This window comes from Ailuropoda melanoleuca, chromosome 6 (genome assembly GCF_002007445.2).
Source record: "Ailuropoda melanoleuca isolate Jingjing chromosome 6, ASM200744v2, whole genome shotgun sequence".
NCBI lineage: Eukaryota > Metazoa > Chordata > Mammalia > Carnivora > Ursidae > Ailuropoda > Ailuropoda melanoleuca.
This window is the reverse complement of record NC_048223.1, coordinates 121,119,789-121,140,098: the sequence shown is the minus strand read 5'-3', so window position 1 is coordinate 121,140,098 and position 20,310 is coordinate 121,119,789. Positions and strand designations below refer to the sequence as shown.

At 54.8% G+C, this 20,310-nt stretch overlaps 1 protein-coding gene across 1 annotated transcript in view; it reads right to left on the bottom strand.

Moving 5' to 3' along the window:
• Positions 1 to 9,130: 9,130 nt before the first annotated feature.
• HMX3 (H6 family homeobox 3) overlaps positions 9,131 to 20,310 on the bottom strand; it is a 75,268-nt gene continuing 64,088 nt past the window's right edge. The window contains exons 2-6 of the mRNA XM_034663634.1: positions 12,086 to 12,190; positions 11,445 to 11,591; positions 11,068 to 11,164; positions 10,438 to 10,936; positions 9,131 to 9,821 (exon numbers count right to left, since the gene is read on the bottom strand). Of these exons, the coding sequence (XP_034519525.1) occupies positions 9,148 to 9,821; positions 10,438 to 10,936; positions 11,068 to 11,164; positions 11,445 to 11,591; positions 12,086 to 12,190 (1,522 nt within the window). The 3' untranslated portion in view covers positions 9,131 to 9,147. The remainder of the gene's footprint in view (positions 9,822 to 10,437; positions 10,937 to 11,067; positions 11,165 to 11,444; positions 11,592 to 12,085; positions 12,191 to 20,310) is intronic.

Here is a 20,310-nt window from a genome sequence, read left to right as displayed (position 1 = left end):
GGTGACCTTGGACATGATACTAAAACTTTCTGAGCATCGGTTTCCTCCTTTCCTAAAATTAGAGGAAGCAACGCCTACCTTGAAAAAGTTAGTTTAGGTCCAAGTGGCCAACTCCAAGGCGTGGGTAAGTGTTCAATAAACCGTGGTTCGTTCCCTTCTTGCCTCTGCCTCTAAGCCCTTGGCTCTCGCCCCTTTAATTCCCAGATCGGCTGTTACTGGATCTAGAAGCAGCCTGGTGCCGACAAAACGGTACGGGGCACAGCTGTCTACCCAAGCATGGAGGAAACCAAGGTGAGGTAAGGCCCCAAGGCGCTCAGGCAACGCCACCCCACCCCCCAGGGCTGCGGCCTCGGCACTGCTGGACCAAGAGCTCTTAAGAGCCCCCTGCTCCTAGGATATTCCCCCCAAAGCAACCAAGGTGATAGGAGACTCTGGAATCAGTCCCCACAAATGTTCAGACGCTGCACCATGACGGTGCAGTTCCCTCCTCGCCCGCGCCGCGCGGGGTTATTGAGTAAAGCGCTTATAATATCATTAGCCGCGGTGAGTTACCGACTGCAGCCCTACCCGTGGCAGAACCTCTCGCTACTTAACTCCTCGAAGGGCTCGTTAATGGGCTAATTGATTAGGAGTCGGCGGCGCAGCCGAGCAGGGGCGGGCGAGGGGGTGGAGGCTAGGGGCTGTGCGCCACGGCCCGGGAGGCCGGCGAGGGGCAGGTGCCGGCCTCCGTCACCGCATTAACCTCTTCAGGGCTCGGCGGCGGGGTCGAGACACATTACAAATGGTCAGCTTTAATCATGGTGTCAGCTCATTAACCCGGAAGGACCCGACGCTGAAATACAATTTGTGCGTCCTCTGCGCGGCCGCGGCGCAGGCTCGGGGGCCACGTCGCAGCCTGTCCCTCGCGCTCCCGCATGGCTAGGGGATAGAGGGGAGGTTCCTGGAAAGACACAGCCGACTCTCTCACCCGCCTGCGGCCTCTCCGCCTGCCTCAAGCACCCTGAGCGGGCGCTGTCTCGCGGCCCCGGCCGAGGCTACCCCATGGGAAATGGGTCAACCCGGAGAGCAGAGCCCGCCGCCCTCTGGGGAAGAAAGCAGTGTTGGGCGAGGAGGTGGGGGGCATTGGTTGGACCCTTCCTAATTAGTAAATACTTGGTGCCGGCAAGCTGGAACTCACCGGAAGCATCCCATCACCCTTCACTTTAATCCCCATGGCAAACCTGTTTTGCAGATCTTTACCCCCATTGTACCAGAGGGGAAACTGAGGCGCAGTGAAAGGTGACCAGCCCGAGCACAGTAAGCAAGATTGAAGCTCAAGGTTGTTCCACTGCCAATTACAGGCCCTTGGGAGGGGGCGAGGAATAGAGCAGGCTTTGGCATGGAGTTTGGGGAATGGTTGGGGGCAAGACTGTGAGGACCTCAGCTATCTCGTGACTGCGGGGGCAGATGTATGGGTGGGGTCAGGGACCCTTGGGGTTGGCCTCTGCCAGGGCGGGGACCACGCGAGGTGGCGGCCAGGCCTCTGGGATGGGCCTCAGAGAAGCAGCTCCAAGGCTCGGAGCAGCGAGGGACTGCAAGTGGGGAAAGGGGTGTGAAGGGGGTGTGTGCTGAGGTTTGAGGACTGGTTGGAGGACTCAAATCTAGGAAACCACACAGCCCCGCGACCCCACAACCTCGGCCCATCCCCCACCCCAGGCTAGTTTGGGAAGTCAAAAGGAGCCATCTGGCCTCCCTCGTACTCCATTTGCTCGCTTCTTCTTCTCGCATTGACCGTCTGGTCTACACAGAGGTGAGCTACAATTGAGTCCTGCATAGCCTCCACCATCTCCGCACCCCACACATCCTCAGAAGCGCACGCATTAAGTCGCATGCACGCACTTGCATAAACGCTTACGCATTCACACACATTGAGTTAGCAAACGTTCGCTGAGCTCCGACTAGTGCGCACGCACACACACGCACACTCACATTCTACACTGAGCCAGAAAAGTGATTGTGGGCGCAGGACGGAGGCGGGGAGGCCATGGCAGAGACCAAGCAGGACACCCGACTCTGCAACCCAAAGGACTCTCCTCTGGGCTGTCCTCTGCAATTCTCAACTGGTCACCGGCGGGGTCTCCTGCCCCTCGGGCACTGATAGCAGTCACACCGCAGGGGCCCGAAGGCCAAGACTCGATCTTCCCGTCATCCCTTTGGGGCATTCGGGGGTCCCTGAGACCTCACTCAGAGCGCAAAGGCCCAGATGCCCTCTCTGGGCCCAGCACAGCTGTAAAACACACTCCCAGGAACTGTCAGCTCTAGGAACCACCACTCACAGACACCCCGTCTCTGTCCTCAAGTGTGGCAATCTTTCAACTCTGTACCACCTCCCGCCCCACCCTCCTGGTCTAGGGATAGTTCCGCCCCTCCCTACACTGTTCAGATTAACAGCCGATACTCGGGAGTACGGCCCCTCCTCATTTTGGGGATCGACCCCTCCCTAGGAATTAGACACAACCGGGTTCCAAGGAATGATAAACTTTCTGAGACTGAAAGGATGCTTAAAGTTTAGGTCTCGAGATTATGCCACTGCTCAATATTAAAGCGGCCCAGAGCAAACTTGCCGAGGAGCCTAATAAAAATTGATCCTCTCTGCTCTGCAGCAGTTGGGAAATAGGCTGGCTGAGCCGGGTAATAGTGGAAGAAGGCTACCTCCGAAATGACAGATGAAGTCATAAACAAGTTTGATCTTGGAATCAAGCTTCGATAAATATTAAACACAGTCTGCCCCCCCACCTTTACGGGAGTGGATTATGATATATGGCGCGTCCAAACTTTAAAATAAGGAAATACCAGAGAAAATGATCTCAATAAATTTTCTAAGTATAAACGTTGATTATGTTTCGATTTTCATTCAAGGACCTCTGCTGTTCGTTCTTTGGTGCAAATGACATCTCACAATAGGCTTTTGGGGAAAAGGGTTCCCTATTTGAAAAAGAGAGCCCCAGAGGTGTACAATTTATGTAATCTGCAGCTGGAAAATGAATTGTGTAATTTATTGGAAAACAGAAAGTCATGAAGATTGGATCAGCATAGCCGAGTCCCGACACCGCCCCCCCCCACATCCATCAAGTTCCAATTAACAGCCTAACCAGAGAGCTTTAATGGGTTTCCAATCTAGTGGCCTGATAGACTCATCAATTCCTCTGGGAGAAATTAAGAAAATCGACCGCCCCTTGGCGACGCAGTGTCATTCCTTTCTGCAACTATATGTCAAATTAAAAACACAATTAAAATTTAAACTGTTTCAATCAAAGGGTGCCCTGCAACCTATGTTTCACTTAATAGAACTTTGATGAAAATCTGATGCGTGCACTCCATCACCAAGGGGGGCGAGGGCAGTGAAGGAGCTCAGGAGAGAAGGGGATTCTTTCTATTTCTTTAAGACATTAGCGCTCGGGTGAGGCACACCAGGTGACTCCACGTCGCCTCTCCTGACTAAGTGATGGGCGCAACACGCTCTCCTGGGCGCTCGTTCGCTTGCTCTACACCTCTACCCCAGCTCTTTTTCCTCTCTTTCCAACCGCAACCAGAAGGAATCCTTTTGGAACCCCGGCAACTCAGATTTGGGGCAGTTTCACCCTGCAGACGCATCGCCTGGAGCAGCAGCCGAGAAAAAGATGTAGGCTAGTACAACCCATGTGCACTGCCTGGGAATTCTCCAAGGAGGCAGGCAGCCTCCAGCCGTCCCTTGCCTCAGTCTCTGAAACTGCCCAACGCTCGAAGGAAGGTCTACCGGACCCTAGAGGCAGAAGGGTGGGAAGAAATCCCAGGCTATGGGCCCCAGAGAGGGCTAAGGTTGCGCTTCAATCTGAGACCTGATTCCCCCGAAGCTGCCGCTCCCCGCCCAAGCAGCCCTTAGGGTACTTCCACAGGAGCGGGGCACGCCCAGGGACAAGTGCACAGAAATCTCAACTCGAGGTCCGAGCACCTGTCTGGGCTCCAAAGTACAACCGGCTTAGTTATCTTTGCGGCCTTTTCCTCTCTTCCTCCACCCGCCACCCTCCCCCAGTTGTTTATAGGTCAAAGGGTCAGCATCCACCCAGCACACCTCGACTGGGCGCCCGTGCACACACAGGCGTGCACACTTCCAGAAGCTTACTCCAGGACGCATGGACCACTGGCACCGAAGCCAGAGAGAGCCCGCATGCAGGGCGAGGTGGTGGGCAGAGAGTGGGCGGGAAGCCTGGAGGAGGAGCCTGGCGGATTTTCTCTGCGGAGCCACGTGAACGCGCCCTGGCAGGAGTAGTCCCCTCAGCTTGCTCAGCTGCGCTCTGGATCCTAAGAGGGGAGTTCTGTGGTGTTCATGGCCCTTTCACCCTGTCTCTGTCTTGGCGACCCAGTGGAGAGATCTTTTCCTTAGCTGCTTGGCGAAGTCTGGTTTTAGATCGCTAAAGGGGAGAGGCCCCCTGGATGGGTCGCTGGGCGGCGGGGCGTGGACAACCGCGAGAGGTGGGGGCAAATGGAGTCTTTGGAGGCGGGCAGTTAAGTCTGCACCCCCTCAGGGCCCCTCGAGGAAAGCTGAGGTGTCCCACGCGCACTCTGGGGAGCATGGCCTCGGTCCAGGAAGCCCAACAACTCGGGGCCTAGCCAAAGCTCCCAAATACCAAAGGCTGCTCAGCCCTCTGGGCCCCAGTGCTCAGAACGCTAGCAGCATCACCCAGCCCCTAGCTGGCTCGGCATGCACCTGCTCGCAGAAGAGAAGGCAAATCTCACCTACCTTGCCTTCTCCTCTTTCTCCCAGCTCCACCCTCCAGCGGCTCTCTGGGAGCGAGGAGACCAGAATGCTTGGGGTTCTCTCCGAGAGGCCTCTGGCTCTGGTGTACCGGGAGCCTGCCAACAGGACGTCCCAGCTCAGAATGAGCGCCCAGTGGCAGGAAGGGGGGGCAGTTTATATCTGTCTTACCATTGTTTGATGTACACACACCCGCTCTATTTACTATCAAATAAAAGAAATACATCTGTGTTGCCAACAGAAACAGCTCACGCGCTGACTCCGCCATCTCCCAGGGCCCGGAGACGATCCAGGGCTGCTCAGAGTGGCAGAGACCCACGTTAGGGACCTCAGCTCCGAGTTAGGTCCCAGCTCATAGGAGTATGGGAGTTCGCGGTGGGGTGTTGGCAGGCTTCCCTAGTTTGTCGCAAGTAGGAGAGAAGGAATGCACGAGGCATTTCTGCTGGACTGATTTCAGGCTCAGTCCTTTCCACAGGATTCTATCCAGCTTGCCTTAGCCTGGGGCCGTCGGAGAAATCCAGCTGCCCAGGGTTATCTCAAACAAAGTGTGCCTGATTTTGTGTTAGCAATAGCTGTGATGGTAAACACATATGTGGGTGGGTGTACTGCGAGCCCCTGGATACGGGTCTGTTAAGATCTATCTCGTGTGTGTGTGTGCGTGTGGTATGTCACACACGAGTGTACCCTATGTGTGTTTGCTGGTGTGTCTATTTGGATGATGCAGGAAGGATTTAGCGAGAAAGACATGTCATTTGCACTGACTTGAAGATTAGTAGGGGGTGGAGATAGGGAAGGATCTGAAGTTAGGGTAAGTGGAAAGAAAGCTAGGTTCTATGATGAGAGGGGAAGGAGGGTGAATGTATAAAATTCAGGGTGTTGATCCAGTGTCCTAGGGTAGGGGACAGGGGGCTGACATCTCACAGTGGAATGTCCTGGAGGAATTGCACAGAAGCACCCTCACCCCATCAGATAGCCCCCTCTGCTGCATGGTCCCAGCAGCCCTTGGCAATCCCTGCAGAGGCAGGGGTGGGGAAGGGCGTTCTTTGTAGGGGAAGATGACCCTAACCAGCTCTCAGGATGTGACAGTCCCACCGAGAAGTTTCTTGGGTTCTCCGGACACCAAGGCCTCAGAAAGCCCTGGAGTCGAGCCTAGGATGCTTCCTTGTGGGCAGTGACGCTTGGTGCCCCCTCACTCAGGCGCAATTCTTTCCCTTGCATTGTGAGAAATACTACCACCCTGACAGCTTCTAGGCTCACACAGCCGCCAGTCCCTGGGGGCCTGGCACCACCCTTCTCCCCTAGGGCAGGCACCTTGGCTCCAGTGAGAAACGTACCGGTGCAGGGCAGCAGGGTTCCCCAATAGGAGGGAAAGGGCGGCAGCAGGGAGCAGGACAAAGGATAAACTGTGCGGGTGGGGAACCAGTTATTACTTGACTTTGTAAAGACTGGGTCAGTCAAGAACCGTTTTCTAGAATCCAAACACAAATAAAGAAGTATTTTCTCGGCGTTTGATAGCATCATGTTCTGGCTGTAAAATCTAAGGACATGTTTGCTATTGCAACATTATTTTTAATGAGCTGTTACTGGCCTGTCCCACAGTTAGTATTGCCAACAGTAAAAGGCATCACTGTGTTTGCAGGTAACACAAGGAACAACATATTTTGACCCCGAATTTCTGTTTATTTTTCATTTACGACACATGCCCTCGTTTTTATTCCAAACCACAGGGAAATAAAGGGAGATCTATCTTCACTGAGGTTCAGGCTAAAATTGTCCCATAAATACGCATGCCAGTTTATTTGGGGGCAGTTTCCCATCAATAGAAAACGATACTCAACATTTCAGCCAGAGTAGATTCAACTGTGTCGATTGGGTTTGAGGAACCCAGCAAAGCACTGAGAGAGGGAATGGGAGCGCGTGCAGGCGCTCCCCAGCGGACGCGCCGGGCGGTGTGCTCTTCAGAATCCTGTCTACAGGTTCTTCATCTCCCCCTTCTGGTTTCCCAGCTTCAAACTTGCCCTGCCAGGAGTTGGGCGTACAGACCCCAGGCTCTAAGGCAGGCAGCCCTGCGCTTGGCGAGGAGCGCGCAAGCACCTGCTTCCGCCGGCCGACTCGCGCTTCCTAGCAGCTCCCCGCGCGCCGCGCCTCCCCCAGCTGCCCACCAAGCTCGTGGGAACCTGCAGCGTTGCTCTTCCGGGCATGGGCCGGACAGGCACAGCAGACCAGAGAGGCCGCTGGGCGCCGGTAGACAGAAAGGGCCTTTCCAGTGGCCGCTGCCACAGTCGGGGGGGGGTCTCTGTTCCCTGGCACTCGACACACCGGGACCGCGCCCTTCCCCGAGCCGCTCCGAGAGCCACAACTCCTCAAGGCCTCTGGATGCCTCCCAGTCCGGTGGCTGGTTGGCCTCTCTGGGTCGGCCCTCTCTGGATCTGGCTTCTGCCAGCGGGGCTTCACGACCCGCCTCTGGCCACAGCTAAATTCTAAGTTCACTGCCTTCTTTCCTCTTCCCGCCCCCGACCCTAGAGGCAACGGAGACCAGCACACACCAGGCCCGCTGTCGAGTGCCCCGAAATGTCCTGCCCAGAAGCTCGCGGCTCTTGAAGGAACCGTGGCCTGGGAACGGGTTGCGAGGCTGCAGTGCTGCGTTCAGAAATTTATCAGCCATCTCTCAGCTCTCGGCGGCCGCCTCGCTCAATTTCTCAAACTAGATAAGCTTAGGTTCTCGCCCCTTCCGCCCCGCATTCTCTCCCGAGCGCAGGGCTTTGCAAGCCGCAAAAGACACTGGGGAGAGAGCAGCTCAGGTTGCGAACAAAGCCGCCTCTGTCTCTGCCGCCTCCTGGATTATGGGGATGTTCGTCCAGGTCGCACTTGGCGAGCGCAGAGGAAGCCAGAGAGCCAGGCAGAAAAGAGTTTCAGAGACACCTGCTCTGCGGAAAATTGTCTGAAGTTACACACTGTGGCAACACGAAACGCTTCGCTTTTCTTTTCTTTTTAATTAATTCAATTTCACGACAACATTAAATGTAACAATATTTTGTGGGCTTTTTTCTCTTTTTCTTAAAAAGGGGCTGAACCCAGGCAGTGACGAGGGAGATGGGGGGTGGGGAGAACAACAAGCTATCGCAGAACAACAGGTGTAGCTGACAGAAAGAAAACAGACTGGGTGGCAGAGCGAGGAGCCCTGTGGAGTTGAGGGTGAACTTTACAAGAAATCTGTACATATATCAAATAAGTTAAAATTCTCCTAAATTGATTGTCCTTCACTTAAAGCGCTCCAGTATGCCTATCTTACTCCTTTGAGCATTGCTACCTATCCTTGTTTCTTTCCTCCCTCCCCTTCCCCCTTCTTAATTTTCTCCTCCCAAACGAATGACCAGGATTACACAGTGAAAACGTCTGCTTCTCTCCGTGGAGAAAGAGGCAGGGCTCTCAGGAAATTTTGTACAATATTGCACAGGTCAAAATACAACAGTTACTGCAGAACAAAAAGGGGGAGAGGATAAAAGACAGATCTTTTTTTTTTTAATATTGAAATCACTCTCTCAAAACAGGGAACAAAGCAATAATAGTAATAATAATAATTTACCAACAAATGAAATCCCCCAAATAAATGGTATTAATAAAGAACACTCACACCGGGCCAGATGTGGAGTTGTTTCAATAATCAGAAGTCTAATTTAGGGCGGTCTTGTCTTTTCCCTTTAAACACTTAGAGAATTCCTCAGTCACAAAGCAGGACAGCTGAAGAGGTCAACTTCGACACACCTCTGCGGGAAAAGCGGCCTGAGTAGGGGTTCCTACCAGAGGCTTCTCAGATTCTGAAAATGGGGGAGGATAGCTGGGGCTGGAGAGGGAGAACCACACCCAGAAATCCAAGAAGAAAAGTAGGATCCTGTGAATTACCTCCTTCAATCTCTCTCTCTCTGTCTCTCTCTGGACTTCTGAAAATAGTTCTATAGAAAATGAATAAACTAAAGGGGTTTAGGTTTTCGCGGCTTATTTCTCTTCTATAAAAATAAAACCAAAAAGCCACAGCGCAATGCAAATTTGGGGGAAAGAGTTGCACCTTTTACAAAAGCTTTCAGATGAAATATTTGACCAGGGAATTTTGCCTTTTTTTCCTGCTTTTTCTTAATAGAACCAAAACCAAAAGTAAGAGGGGAAGCGCCTCAAATCCGTTAGGGGTGAATTGCACGAAAATGCATTGCAAATACTTACAAAACGCTACCGATTGGGGGAGGGGAGGCCGGGGAGGCGCGCCGAAGCCCCGGTTCCCGAAGGCCGCAGGACGTCTCGGCGCCCTCGTCCCGGCCCAGTCTCCTCCGGGATCTGGGAAGGCGGCCGGGCGCTCCCTCCCCCTCCCCTGTCGGGCCTCAGACAGGCCGTAGCAGCGGCACAGAAGAGACCACCGGGTGCGAGTAGTATACGGGGTGCGGGAAGGTGAGCAGCGGCTGGCTGACAGGCACAGGGGCCCCCGCGGCCGCGGCCGCGGCGCCCTCGGCAGCCGAGTTCTCGTGGTAGAGGATGGGCACCCGCACGATGCGCTGCGCCGCGGCGTGGCTCAGGTTGGCCGCTTCCAGCTCGGCCGCCAGCTGCCGCTTCCACTTGTTGCGGCGGTTCTGGAACCAGATCTTGACCTGCGTCTCGGTGAGGTGCAGCGACGCGGCCAGGCCGGCACGCTCCGAGCTGCTCAGGTAGCGCTTCATGTCGAAGGTGGACTCGAGCTGGAAGACCTGGCTGCGCGAGAAGACCGTGCGCGTCTTCTTTTTGCGGCACGCGGGCTTCTTCTCGGGGCTCTCGGCGCCCTTCTTCCAGTCCTCCGCGCCCGGCGTCGCCGCCGCCGCCACCACGCTCGCCCCGGCCGCGCCCGCAGCTGCCTCGCCCTCCTTCTTGCCTTCCTCCGAGTCGCTCTCCTCCAAAATGATCTCGTCCGGGCTCTTGGAGTCCAGCTCCTTGTGGTCGGGGTCGGCTTTGAGCAATGGCTCGGGGGAGTCGCGATCGGTTCCCGAGGCGGGGGAGGAGTCTCGCAGGAGGGCCTTCTCCGAAGCTGGGGAGAGACAGACAGACGGACGCACACACACGCACACCGACACAGCCTTCAGCGAGGCCTGGAGCCTGGGGGCCGAAGGCTTAATCCGCGCTGGCCTCTGGGCCCCAGGCCTCGAAGCCTCACCGTCCTCGTGGGCCTCCTTCCTGTCTGGGCCAGGGTAGGGACTCCGCATCATCTGGGATCCCCTTCCTCCCAGGGCAGGCGAGAGTCCCGGACGGTGGCAGAGCAGCCACTTCCACTCTTCCCCTCAGATCTCCCGCCAGGGGCCCACGGAGAGATTCGCCCATGGCTTGGGCCCATCGGGTCACTGCCTCCATCCAGGCCCTGGTCCCAGCCGGCTGAAGCCTCCCGATTTATACCCCAGGCCACTTTCCCCGGGAAGTGCCGCGCCCTGGGCTCCAATTCCACCTCTTTTTCTCACCAAGTGGGATTGGATTCCCGGGCAGCGTAACGGAGCGCGCGGGTAGTAGACGCAAGCCAGGGGCCGTAGGAAGTTGGCCAGACAGCGGTTTGGAGGGCACGGGGGTCTCAGGGTTGAGGTGGGAGGCGGCGCGGGGCGGGGATGGTGGTGGCGCGCGGGGAGGACAATGAAAGTTCAAAGAGAGGTCGGTACCTTCAGGTCGCGAGAGGTGGCCGCCGGCGGGGGTCAGGGTGTAGGGGTACCACCAGGCCGGGGAGCGCTCCAGGTAGTGCGCGGGCAGGGCAAACCTCTGCGCCGGGATCTCAAAGCGGGGGAAAGCCAGGTCGCCCACCTGCGAGAGCGCGAAGCCCGCCGCGCCCTCCAGAGCCCCCTTGGCCGCAGCGGCGGCAGCAGCGGCGGCGGCCGCGGCGGCGGAGGCCGGCGCGAAGAGCGTCCGTGGGGGCGGCTGCGGCTTAGGGGGCGGCCGGTGGTGGTCTCCGTTGAGCAGGTTCTTGATGGAGAACGGGGACTCCTTGGGCGCGGGAGGTGGGGGCGGCGGCGGCGGGGGCTGCGCGCTAGCGGTGCCAGGGGCGTCCGGCCCGGGTTCCGGCAGTCCCCTCTCCTCCGGGTGCCGGGGAGGGAGGGATCGGGACAGGCGGGCGGCCGGGCGAGCAGGCGGGCGGCCGGAAATCAGACCATAAACGGAACTCAACTATCGGGCGCAAAGTCGGGGGCCGCCCCGGGCGCAAATCCAGCGGCGGGAGGGCGGGGTGAGGACCCGGCCGGGGCGGGCTTGCATGTGGGAGGGGTGCTGAGGGGCGGGGAGCGGTCCAGCCGCGGCACAGAGGGAGCGAGGCGGCTCGGCGGCGGCTGCAGCTCCCGGGGAGGAGGCGGCAGGAGCAGTCCCCGGCTTGGGGCTGCGTCAATCCGGCGCCGGATGCTAATGATGAAATCAAAATGTCATCCAAGTTAAATGCGGGGAGTATACAGCGATTGGGCGCGTACAATGGCAAATGGGATTAGGCAGGCGAAGGCGCAGCCGAGCCCGGGCCCCGCAGCCGCCTCCACCACCGCCCCCTCCTCGCCCTCGCTCGGATTTTGGCGCTTTGGCTTCGGGCTATAAGAGCCTGCCCGTTATTGGCTTTATATAGTCCAATTAGGCAGCAAATGAGGACAAGCCTATTAGCACAAAAGGATATTGGCTCCCGCTAAAGAGGCACTCGGAGCGCTCCGGCGAGCGCAGGAGGCGAGCGAGGGACGCAGAGCCGGCGGCGCCCCCGGCCCGAGCGCACTGACAGCCGAGGAGCCGGGAGCCAGCGCCTTCCTCTCCCCCCTGCAGTTCGGGGACCGGCTTCCAGCCGCCAGGCCTGCGGGAGGGGGAAGGGGCGGGCCTGGCCCGCCCGGGTCACCTCGGGGTTACCCGCGCTAGCAGCTGCCGATCCCCCGCCCCCAGGGGCTTGACAGGGTCCCGCCGCCCCCACGCTGCTGGAGAGCCACGCAGCCCCGGCCCAGGAGGCAGGACGCGACCTCCCGCCCGCGGCGAAGTCACCACTTTCCTACCCTTTGGGGTCCGGCGGCCTCAGCATGTTCCCCAAAGCCTGCTAAGGGCGCGGCCACGAGGAGGGGGATTTGGGTTCCCGTCTAATCGATAGGGAGGGAATCGGGGTGTAAGTCCTTGCACTGCGTCAGCGGGCTCAGGAATCAGCGTGGCCTTAGCCTTTGGCCCTGGGACACCGAAGAGTGAGTCTTTCCTCTGGAGCAGGAGTGGGTGTGCGTCTCGGCGCGCCCGCGTGTGCACGCAAAACGGGCTAACGCCCGCGCGTCACTTGCTGGGGCTGCTAAGGCAGGAGCGTCGCGGCACCGACGGCTACGCTCGGAAGGGCGCTCTTCTTCTTGGGCCGGCGGCCCCGAAGACAGCACTTTCTCCTGGGAAGTCTCACCTGCCAGCGTTTGGAGCTGCCCAAAGCTTTAAGAGGGGCAATGAGAATCGAAGGCACAGCGGTGGGACCTTCCTCGGCGGTGGCAGCATATCCCCCAGGGCCGCCAAGTCCCTAGAGAACCCTGCTGGGCCTCTAAGGGACAGCTGGGCGGAAGGTCACTCTACTCCGTCGGCTTAAAAAACAACTCCCCAGGTTTCAAAGAAGCCCATAAGGCAGGCATTTAAGACTCCAGATTTAAGCATCAAATACAGTAGGATTGCTTGTGGGGTCCCTTCCCGAGAGACAGCTTCCCGGTCAGAGAAAGGCGGCAAAGTGGCCATCACTCTCCTCCACCCATTGTGAGCTTCCATACACCCAAAGTCTTTTCATGCCCCTTCGCTTCCCCATTGCCTTTTTTCCCCGTTTGAGCCATTCCTCGGCTAAGTCAAGGCCGTCCTGCAGGTGCAACCGCTGTGGTTCCCCAGTAGAGAAGTGGGTATGTATTATTTTCTGATCCGGGTGTTCAGACCTCCCCCCACCACCAAATCTCGATGGGCGCATTTAATGCTTCTTTTAGCAAACATTCATCTACAGTAGTGAACCCTATTTTTGCTTTGGGAACCTGGAAGCATTGTAAAAGGTGCTTCCATAAACAATCATTATTCTCATTATTATTACTCCCTTGAGTTTGTACAGAGCTTTAATGGAATGCAAAACGCCAAAGCTGAGTTTGAAATCAATCACCGCCCTGAGATCAAGCAGGGTGGGTCTCACACTCAGGTTTTATAGATGGAACAGAGCTCCCGGAGAGGAGACTGGGCCAAGGTCACCCAGTCGGTACTGGACACCCAGAAGTCACTTTCGCCCCAATTGCAGAAATAGCTCCATGCCGCAGGTGTACGCAAGTTGGGTGGGCTCGGCCGGGACGCGCCCCCCGCGCGGCGGAGCCTGTGAGAGAGAGGCCGCTGCTTGTGTTCGCGCGTGCTGTGGGAGCTCTCCTCTCCGGAGCGGACGCGTGCGAAGTTGGCTAAAGTTCTGACGCAAGGAAGCCGCCTTAAACGGAGACAAGCAGAAAAGTCGCTCATCTCCTGGGAAAAAGAAGCGGCCGGCAGACGTCGCTGAAAAGTTCTGGCTGGGGAAGTGGGCTTTTGGTTGATCCGCAACTTGAGGACTAGACCCAGACGGCAAGGGGTCCAGGCTGGCAGGACAAGAGTCCGGGACAGTCGCCCCCGCACCCGAACCTCACTCTCTCTTGTCTTCCCAAGTTCTCCCGGTGTCTCCCCTCCCAGGGGGCACGCAGGTGCGCTGCTGTGCGTGTGTGTGTTAACCAGAAAGAAGAGTTTCTCGGGTGTCAGCACCCTCGGCCCATACCCTGAGTTTCAGGGATGCTGGGCTTGAACAGCCAGTTACACAGAGTAAATCTTTCCTTTCCGCTGCCAGAAAGCTCGTGAATGTGGGGCCACCTGCGCGGACACAGCCCTTCACTCGCCCTCTGGCGAGGGGTGTGGCTTCCGCTTACGCACGCCCAGGACTCCATTCAACGGCAGGCAAACAGCGCCCTCTATGGGACGGCCTCTAAACCAAACTTGCAGGCTCGGCGGGAGAAACCACAGTCCCCGCGAAAAGCGAAAAGCGTTTAAAAGCCCTTGCTGTCTTACCCTTCCGGCCAGGCTAGAGAACAAAAGCATTTTTTCTTCTAGATTCCTGAAGAAGCAGAGAATGAAATCGACTGCAGATCACTGCTGATCTTTACCTGGCCACCATAGGAAGTGGTCTCATATCCCTTTCACTCTCCTCCCCTTCTTTCCTGCCCCTGTTTTAGGGGCCATTTTTCTGTTCCTGCTGGTAACTGATCCCTGAGGTGCCCATCCTGACTACAGGCTCGATGTGAGCCCCTGGAAGGCGTTGCGCTCAGTAAGCACTTGCGTTCATGTCTGAATGCCTGAGTGAATGAGTGAATGAATTCGCAGTTCCCATTTCAGAGGATTTGTCTAGCTGGTTATGGTTCTTCAGATAGCCTGCTCATATCCAGTAGCATTTTTCAAAAAAATTTAATGAGAACCTGAAGTCCTTTGATAATACGTTTTACAAAATCTAAAGGAGCGGCAGCGATAGGGCTACTGGAGGGGACGTTCACAAGCTGATCCCGGGTAGGTGGGCTGTTGAGAACAGGGTCTCTGCAGCACAGTGGGACGAGGGCAGAGGGGGCCTGGAGAATGCTAGTAATTAGCACCCAACTTTTACAAAAGAGAATGAGGGGCAAAGGAGTGTTTAGAATGATGTTCTCACCTGCCTCCCTGTCTACCCCCCCCATGACCCCCCCACACCCAAAACAGCTATACACAGGCACGCTACAAGGGGAGCATTTCCATATTCTTCAGAACTTCACCTGCTTTCCTCCACAGGGTCCTCCTTGGATGTACAGCTTCCTGGGAGAGCCCACCTGCTTGCCCATGGAGTGGGGAGGGTCTGCTCAGGGTTTTAGCTAAGGCTGCCAAGCTCCCAGGCATGGGGTCTCCCCACACCGCAGGCACTGGCCCTGACCACCACACCTTAGCACTTAACTCTTCTGACCAAGCAGGTAGGTCCTTGATTCATAGGCAGAATGGATAAAAGTCTTGGGGCGCCTGGGTGGCTCAGTGGTTAAACATCTGCCTTCGGTTCAGGGCATGATCCCAGGGTTCTGGGGTTGAGCCCCGCTTCTTCCTCTCCCACTCCCACTGCTTGTGTTCCCTCTCTCGCTGGCTCTCTGTCTGTCAAATAAATAAATAAAATCTTAAAAAAAATGGATAAAAGTCTGGAGTTATGTTCTTGGGGAAACTGCCCCAGTCTGCATGCTCTTTGGCCCTCTTTACTGGAAAGTTCTCTCATCTGTTCCAGGGCTGCCAGGAATGCTGCCTAAGACCCCTCCCTTTGGCTAATGATTGGGACTCTGAGATGGGTCACATCTGCATCCTGAGTCAAGTATAATTTCCTTAGAGTGGCTGAATGTCTAGCTCTTTCCCAAGAGTTAAGGGTGATAATTACATGGAGGTAATATTAGCTAATAGTCATTGAGTCCCCACTGGGGACTGGGGAGGTTGGTGCTATTATTATTCCTCTTGGACAGATAAGGAAACTGAGACACAGAGAGTATGACAAAGGCAAGGTAGAGAGAGTCTTAAAGGATAATGAGCCTCAGGGCGTTGTTATAAGGACCATACAGGCATACAGCAACGCTATGTAAGCGGTTGATGTTATCCTTTATTCAGTTTTTAGGGTGAGCCCAGAATGGACCAGAAATCCATTCTTACAGGATTTCTCCAAGAAAGCTAGCAGTCTTACAAGGGAGAGATGCCCCAGGAATTGCTGCCTTGCCCCAAGGAGGCCTTACTCTACTATCAAGGAACCAGCTAGGGGCGCCTGGGTGGCTCAGTCGTTAAGCGTCTGCTTTCGGCTCAGGGCCTGATCCCAGGGTCCTGGGATCGAGCCCCGCATTGGGCTCCCACTTCTGCTGGGAGCCTGCTTCTTCCTTCTCTTACTCCCCCTGCTTGTGTTCCCTCTCTTGCTGGCTGTCTCTCTCTGTGTCAAATAAATAAATAAAATCTTTAAAAAAAAAAAAAAAGGAGCAAGGTAGCTCTCCCATCCCTGACCCCTTTTCTCTTCCTAGTTCCCTTGTCTTCTTAAAAAAGCCTTTCTCTCCAGGGCACCTGGGTGGCTGCCTTTGGCTCAGGTCATGATCTCAGGGTCCTGGGATGGAGCCCCACATTAGTCTCCCAGCTCAGTGGGGAATCTGCTTCTCCCTCTGCCTCTTCTCCCCGCCCCTACTTGTGCTCGCTCTCTCTCTCAAATAAATAAATAAAATCTTTAAAACAACAACAACAACAAAACAAACAAACAAACAAAAAAAGCCTTTCTCTCCAAACAAGAATCTCTCACATGTTCTCATTAGGGGAAAACAAAGGCCTTNGCCTTTTTTTTTTTTTTTTTTTTGGCGTTTTGCTCTACCATATCTTACTATTTATAAGTGTCTGGATATTTTGTGGATTCCAGTTAATAATTTGCTGTGACCTTTGACAAGACTCTGAACTTCTCTGTGTCCCTGCCTCTCCATCTGGAAAACAATGGGGTGTACCAAAATGACTCTATTAGGAAAATAAGGCAGGGCACCCCTTGTGCCTTAGAAGAAGATACTCATTGTAGAAAAGTCTTCACAAGCTATCAGACCCCACTCTTGGGTCTTCCCTCCTCCCGGGTCTGGCCCTCTGAGAACACTCATGCTCTCCACACCTCTGCTTGGAGGGAGACTGCCATCCGGACATTGCGTAGGGCCCCCCAGTGGACACAGCCACTGTTCTTTGGTTTCTCCCATGTTGCTGAGACAGGCTGGGATTTCCAAAGCAAGTCTCGCTAGATACTAAGAATATCACCATAATGTATCCAGTGAATGTTTGTTGAGCCCCTAATACGAACCAGACTCTGTTCTAGGCACTTGAGATGCCTCAGTGAATGAAACAAAGTTCCCTGCCCTCAGGGAGCTTACATTCTAGTAGGGGGAGCAAGTAAATTATAATATGTTAGGGGGTGATAACTCTCATGGGAAAAACTTAGGGGAACAGGGCACTGAGGTGGGGGTGGGGGGTGTTGTAGCATCAGATCAGGTGGTCAGACGAGGCGGCCTGAGAAGGTAGGGTTTAAGCAAAGACTCTGAGGAGGTGTGGTATGAGGCTGAATGTTCCAGGCAGAAGGATGTGCTTAAGGGCTCGAGGCAGAAGGATGCCTGGTGTGTTCGAGGAGCTGCACGGTGGTGTGACCAAAGGGAACATAGTAGGTGAGATGGGAAACGTCAGAGTGGCAAGCACATAGGCCTCTGGAGGCCTTGGTAGGAATTTTGTCTTTATTCTGAGTGAAATAGGACCACCACAGGGTTGTAGGTTTTAAAAAATCAGCTTTTGGGGCGCCTGGGTGGCTCAGTTGGTTAAGCATCGAACTCTTGATTTCAGCTCAGGTCATGATCTCAGGGTCATGAGATTGAGCCCCATGTTGGCTCTGCACTGGGTATGGAGGCTGCCTAAGAGTCTCTCTCTCCCCCTCTCCTTGGGCACCCCCCCCAAATCAATTTTTTTGAGGAGAATGTACTGCGTAAAGAAATGCACACATTCTGAGAGTATGGTTAGATGAACTTTGACAAACGAATTCAGTCTGGTGGTATGGTGTAGTCAGTGGAGGCTTCCTGGAGGAGGTGTTCAGCTAGAGTCTTCATGAGTATGTTATCCGGTAGAGAAGAGAAAAGGACAAAGAGGCAGAGGACACAGCCAGGACATGGCCATAGAGGTTGGAAAAGAGCTTAGTGTGCTGGGGAGGGGGCACAGAAGGCTGGAGGGCAGGCTGAAACCTGACCAGAGGAGCTGTTTTCCTTGCATGGGCCCTTGACTTCCTGCATCAAAATCAACAGGACTCCACCAAACCCACTGAATCACATGTGGTGGTGAGTCGCGGGCTCAGGAATCTGCCATTTCTGTTAGCTGGGGTAGGCAGACTTCTTGCATGATCCATGTATTTGTTTCCTAGGGTTGTTGTAACAGAGTGCCACAAACTAGGGGGCTCCAGAAATGTATTCTTTCACAGTTCTGGAGCCTATAAATCTGAAATTAGGGAGTTTGCAGGACCATGCTACCTGTGAGGTTCTAGAGAAGAATCTATCCTAGGGAGGAGTGCCTCTCTCCTCTCTCCTAGCTTCTGGTGGCATCCAGCAGTCCTTGTCTTTCCTTGGCCTGTAGCTTTATCACTCTAACTTCTGCCTCTGCCTTTACATGGCCACCTTCCCTCTCCTTGTGTCGCTGTGTCTTTACATGGTCTTATTAGGACACCAGTCCTTGGATTTAGGGCCCACTCTAACCCAATGTCTAATTTAACTTCATTTATATCTTACACCTGCAAAGACCTTATTTCCAAATAAGGTCCCATTCACAAACACTGGGAGTTAGGACCCCAACACATCTTTCTAGGGGACACAACAGCCCCCAGTGATCCCTGCCTCCTAGCATTCATGACGTTGTGTGATCCCCTCTCCTTGAGTGTGGGCTGGGCCTAGTAGCTTGATTCTCACCAAGAGAATACAGTGAAGGTGAAAGATGTCACTTCCGTGAGGAGGTAACACCTGTCTTATCAGCTAACTAACCCTATTGCCTTCTCAGCTTGCATGCTTTGATGAACAAACGGCAGCCTCCTGAAGAGGCAGGCAATGGGGAGCCATGGAAGGATTTTCAACAGGAAGCAAGAGGATATGATGAGGTTTAAGTTCTGGAAAGATCACTTGAATAAGATGAAGGATTTGTCAGAGGAGGGAGGGACAGAAAGCTGGGAAGTCCAAAATCAAAGGGCCAGTGGATTTGGTGTCTGGTGAGAGCCCTCTTCCTGGTTGGCAGAAGGCCACCTTCTTGCTGCATCCTCACATGGCAGACAGAGGCCTCGTGGCCATTATGAGGGCTTCGTTGTTATTACCTCCCCACGGCCCCATCTCCCAATACAATCACACTGGGGATTAGGGCCTCAACACATGAGTTTGGAGTGAGGGAGGAGGACATAATTCAGTCCATAGCAACAAGGAAGCAAGGATCCAGGTAGGGTCAGAGCTGAGGTACCACAGAGATCCTGGTGCTCCCAGAATTCTCCAGATCGCTCCAGCCCGGCCTCAGATGCGCTGCACTCCGAAAAGCACTTTCTCACCCAGACCTCCACATCTTCCTCATGACTCTGTGGTCAAGGGTATTTACTACTCCCTCTTGGAAAACAAAACGAAACAAAAATACTGAGTCTCAGGAAAGTTGACAACTTGCCTTCCTCTGCCTCATCGGTTTTGCTGAGACTTTACCCTCCCTGACAACTTGGCACAAATCCGTTCGTTAGAAGTCAGCACCAGGCCCTCAGCTGCTGAGAGTCATGCCAGATTGAGCTAAGGTCTTCACACAGGGCTCTGAGTTTTTCCATGACGTCACAAAAGAAAGTTCTCTCCTGTCGATGTAGTTATAATGGGCCTGACAGGGAATGGGAATTCAGCTGGGAAGTGGGGAGCAGCAAGGAACAAGTGGTTTAGAATCTAAAGCAAAGCATACCTGACTTTCATCCCAACCTGGCTCCTCCTGGGCTGTACGGATTTCAGCAAGCTGCCTGCTTCCCTGTCACCTTGGTCTCCTCATCTGGATGGTGGCCATGACAGTGCCCACTTCTTGGACAGCTGTGGGGCTGAGATGAGGTCATGAGTGAGGAGTGCTTGGCGTGTTATCTGGCTAGTCCCTGTTCAGTAAATGGTAGCTGGTCAAATGTTGGGCATGTGGACGGAGGGCAGGAGGGAGGTGACAGGGTGTATTAGTTCGTTCAGGCTGCTACAACAAAAGTACCATAGACTGGGGGTCGTAGACAGCAAATATTTGTCTCTCATGGTTCCAGAGGCTGAAAGTTTGAAATCAGGGTGTCAGCATGGCTGGGTTCTAGTGAGACCCTGTTCCTGGTTTACAGACAGCTGTCTCCCTGTTGTACCCTCCCATGGCAGAGAGAAATCTCTCTCATTTTGTGCCTCTTACAAGGGCACTTATCCCATTCATGAGGGCACCTCCCAAAGGCCCCGCCTCCAGAGACCATCACCTTGGAGGTTAGGGCTTTGACACATGGACTTGGGTGGCTGGAGAGGGGGACAGAAATACTCACTCTGTAATGGGCAGAAGTACTTGAGTCGGTCCTGTGTGTCACTGACCACCTGGGTGGCGTGGCTGAGTCATCTCTTCTCTGTATTGCTCAGCTATCCCTGTTTCCTCATCCGCCAAGTGGAGGGTTGCACTGGACAGATCCAGCTCAAACCGTGATTTTGCTGTGTCCTTTTCTCACTTCCCTGAGAAGCTCCTGCAGTTAAGACACAATGGAAAAAGAAGAGCATTCCCACCCTCGCTGTGTACAACTGACCTCGGATGAGGGCTGGGTCTCAGAAACGCCAGCCAGGGGGCGCCTGGGTGGCTCAGTCGTTAAGCGTCTGCCTTGGGCTCAGGGCGTGATCCCGGCATTATGGGATCGAGCCCCACATCAGGCTCCTCTGCTATGAGCCTGCTTCTTCCTCTCCCACTCCCCCTGCTTGTGTTCCCTCTCTCGCTGGCTGTCTCTATCTCTCTGTCAAATGAATAAATAAAATCTTTAG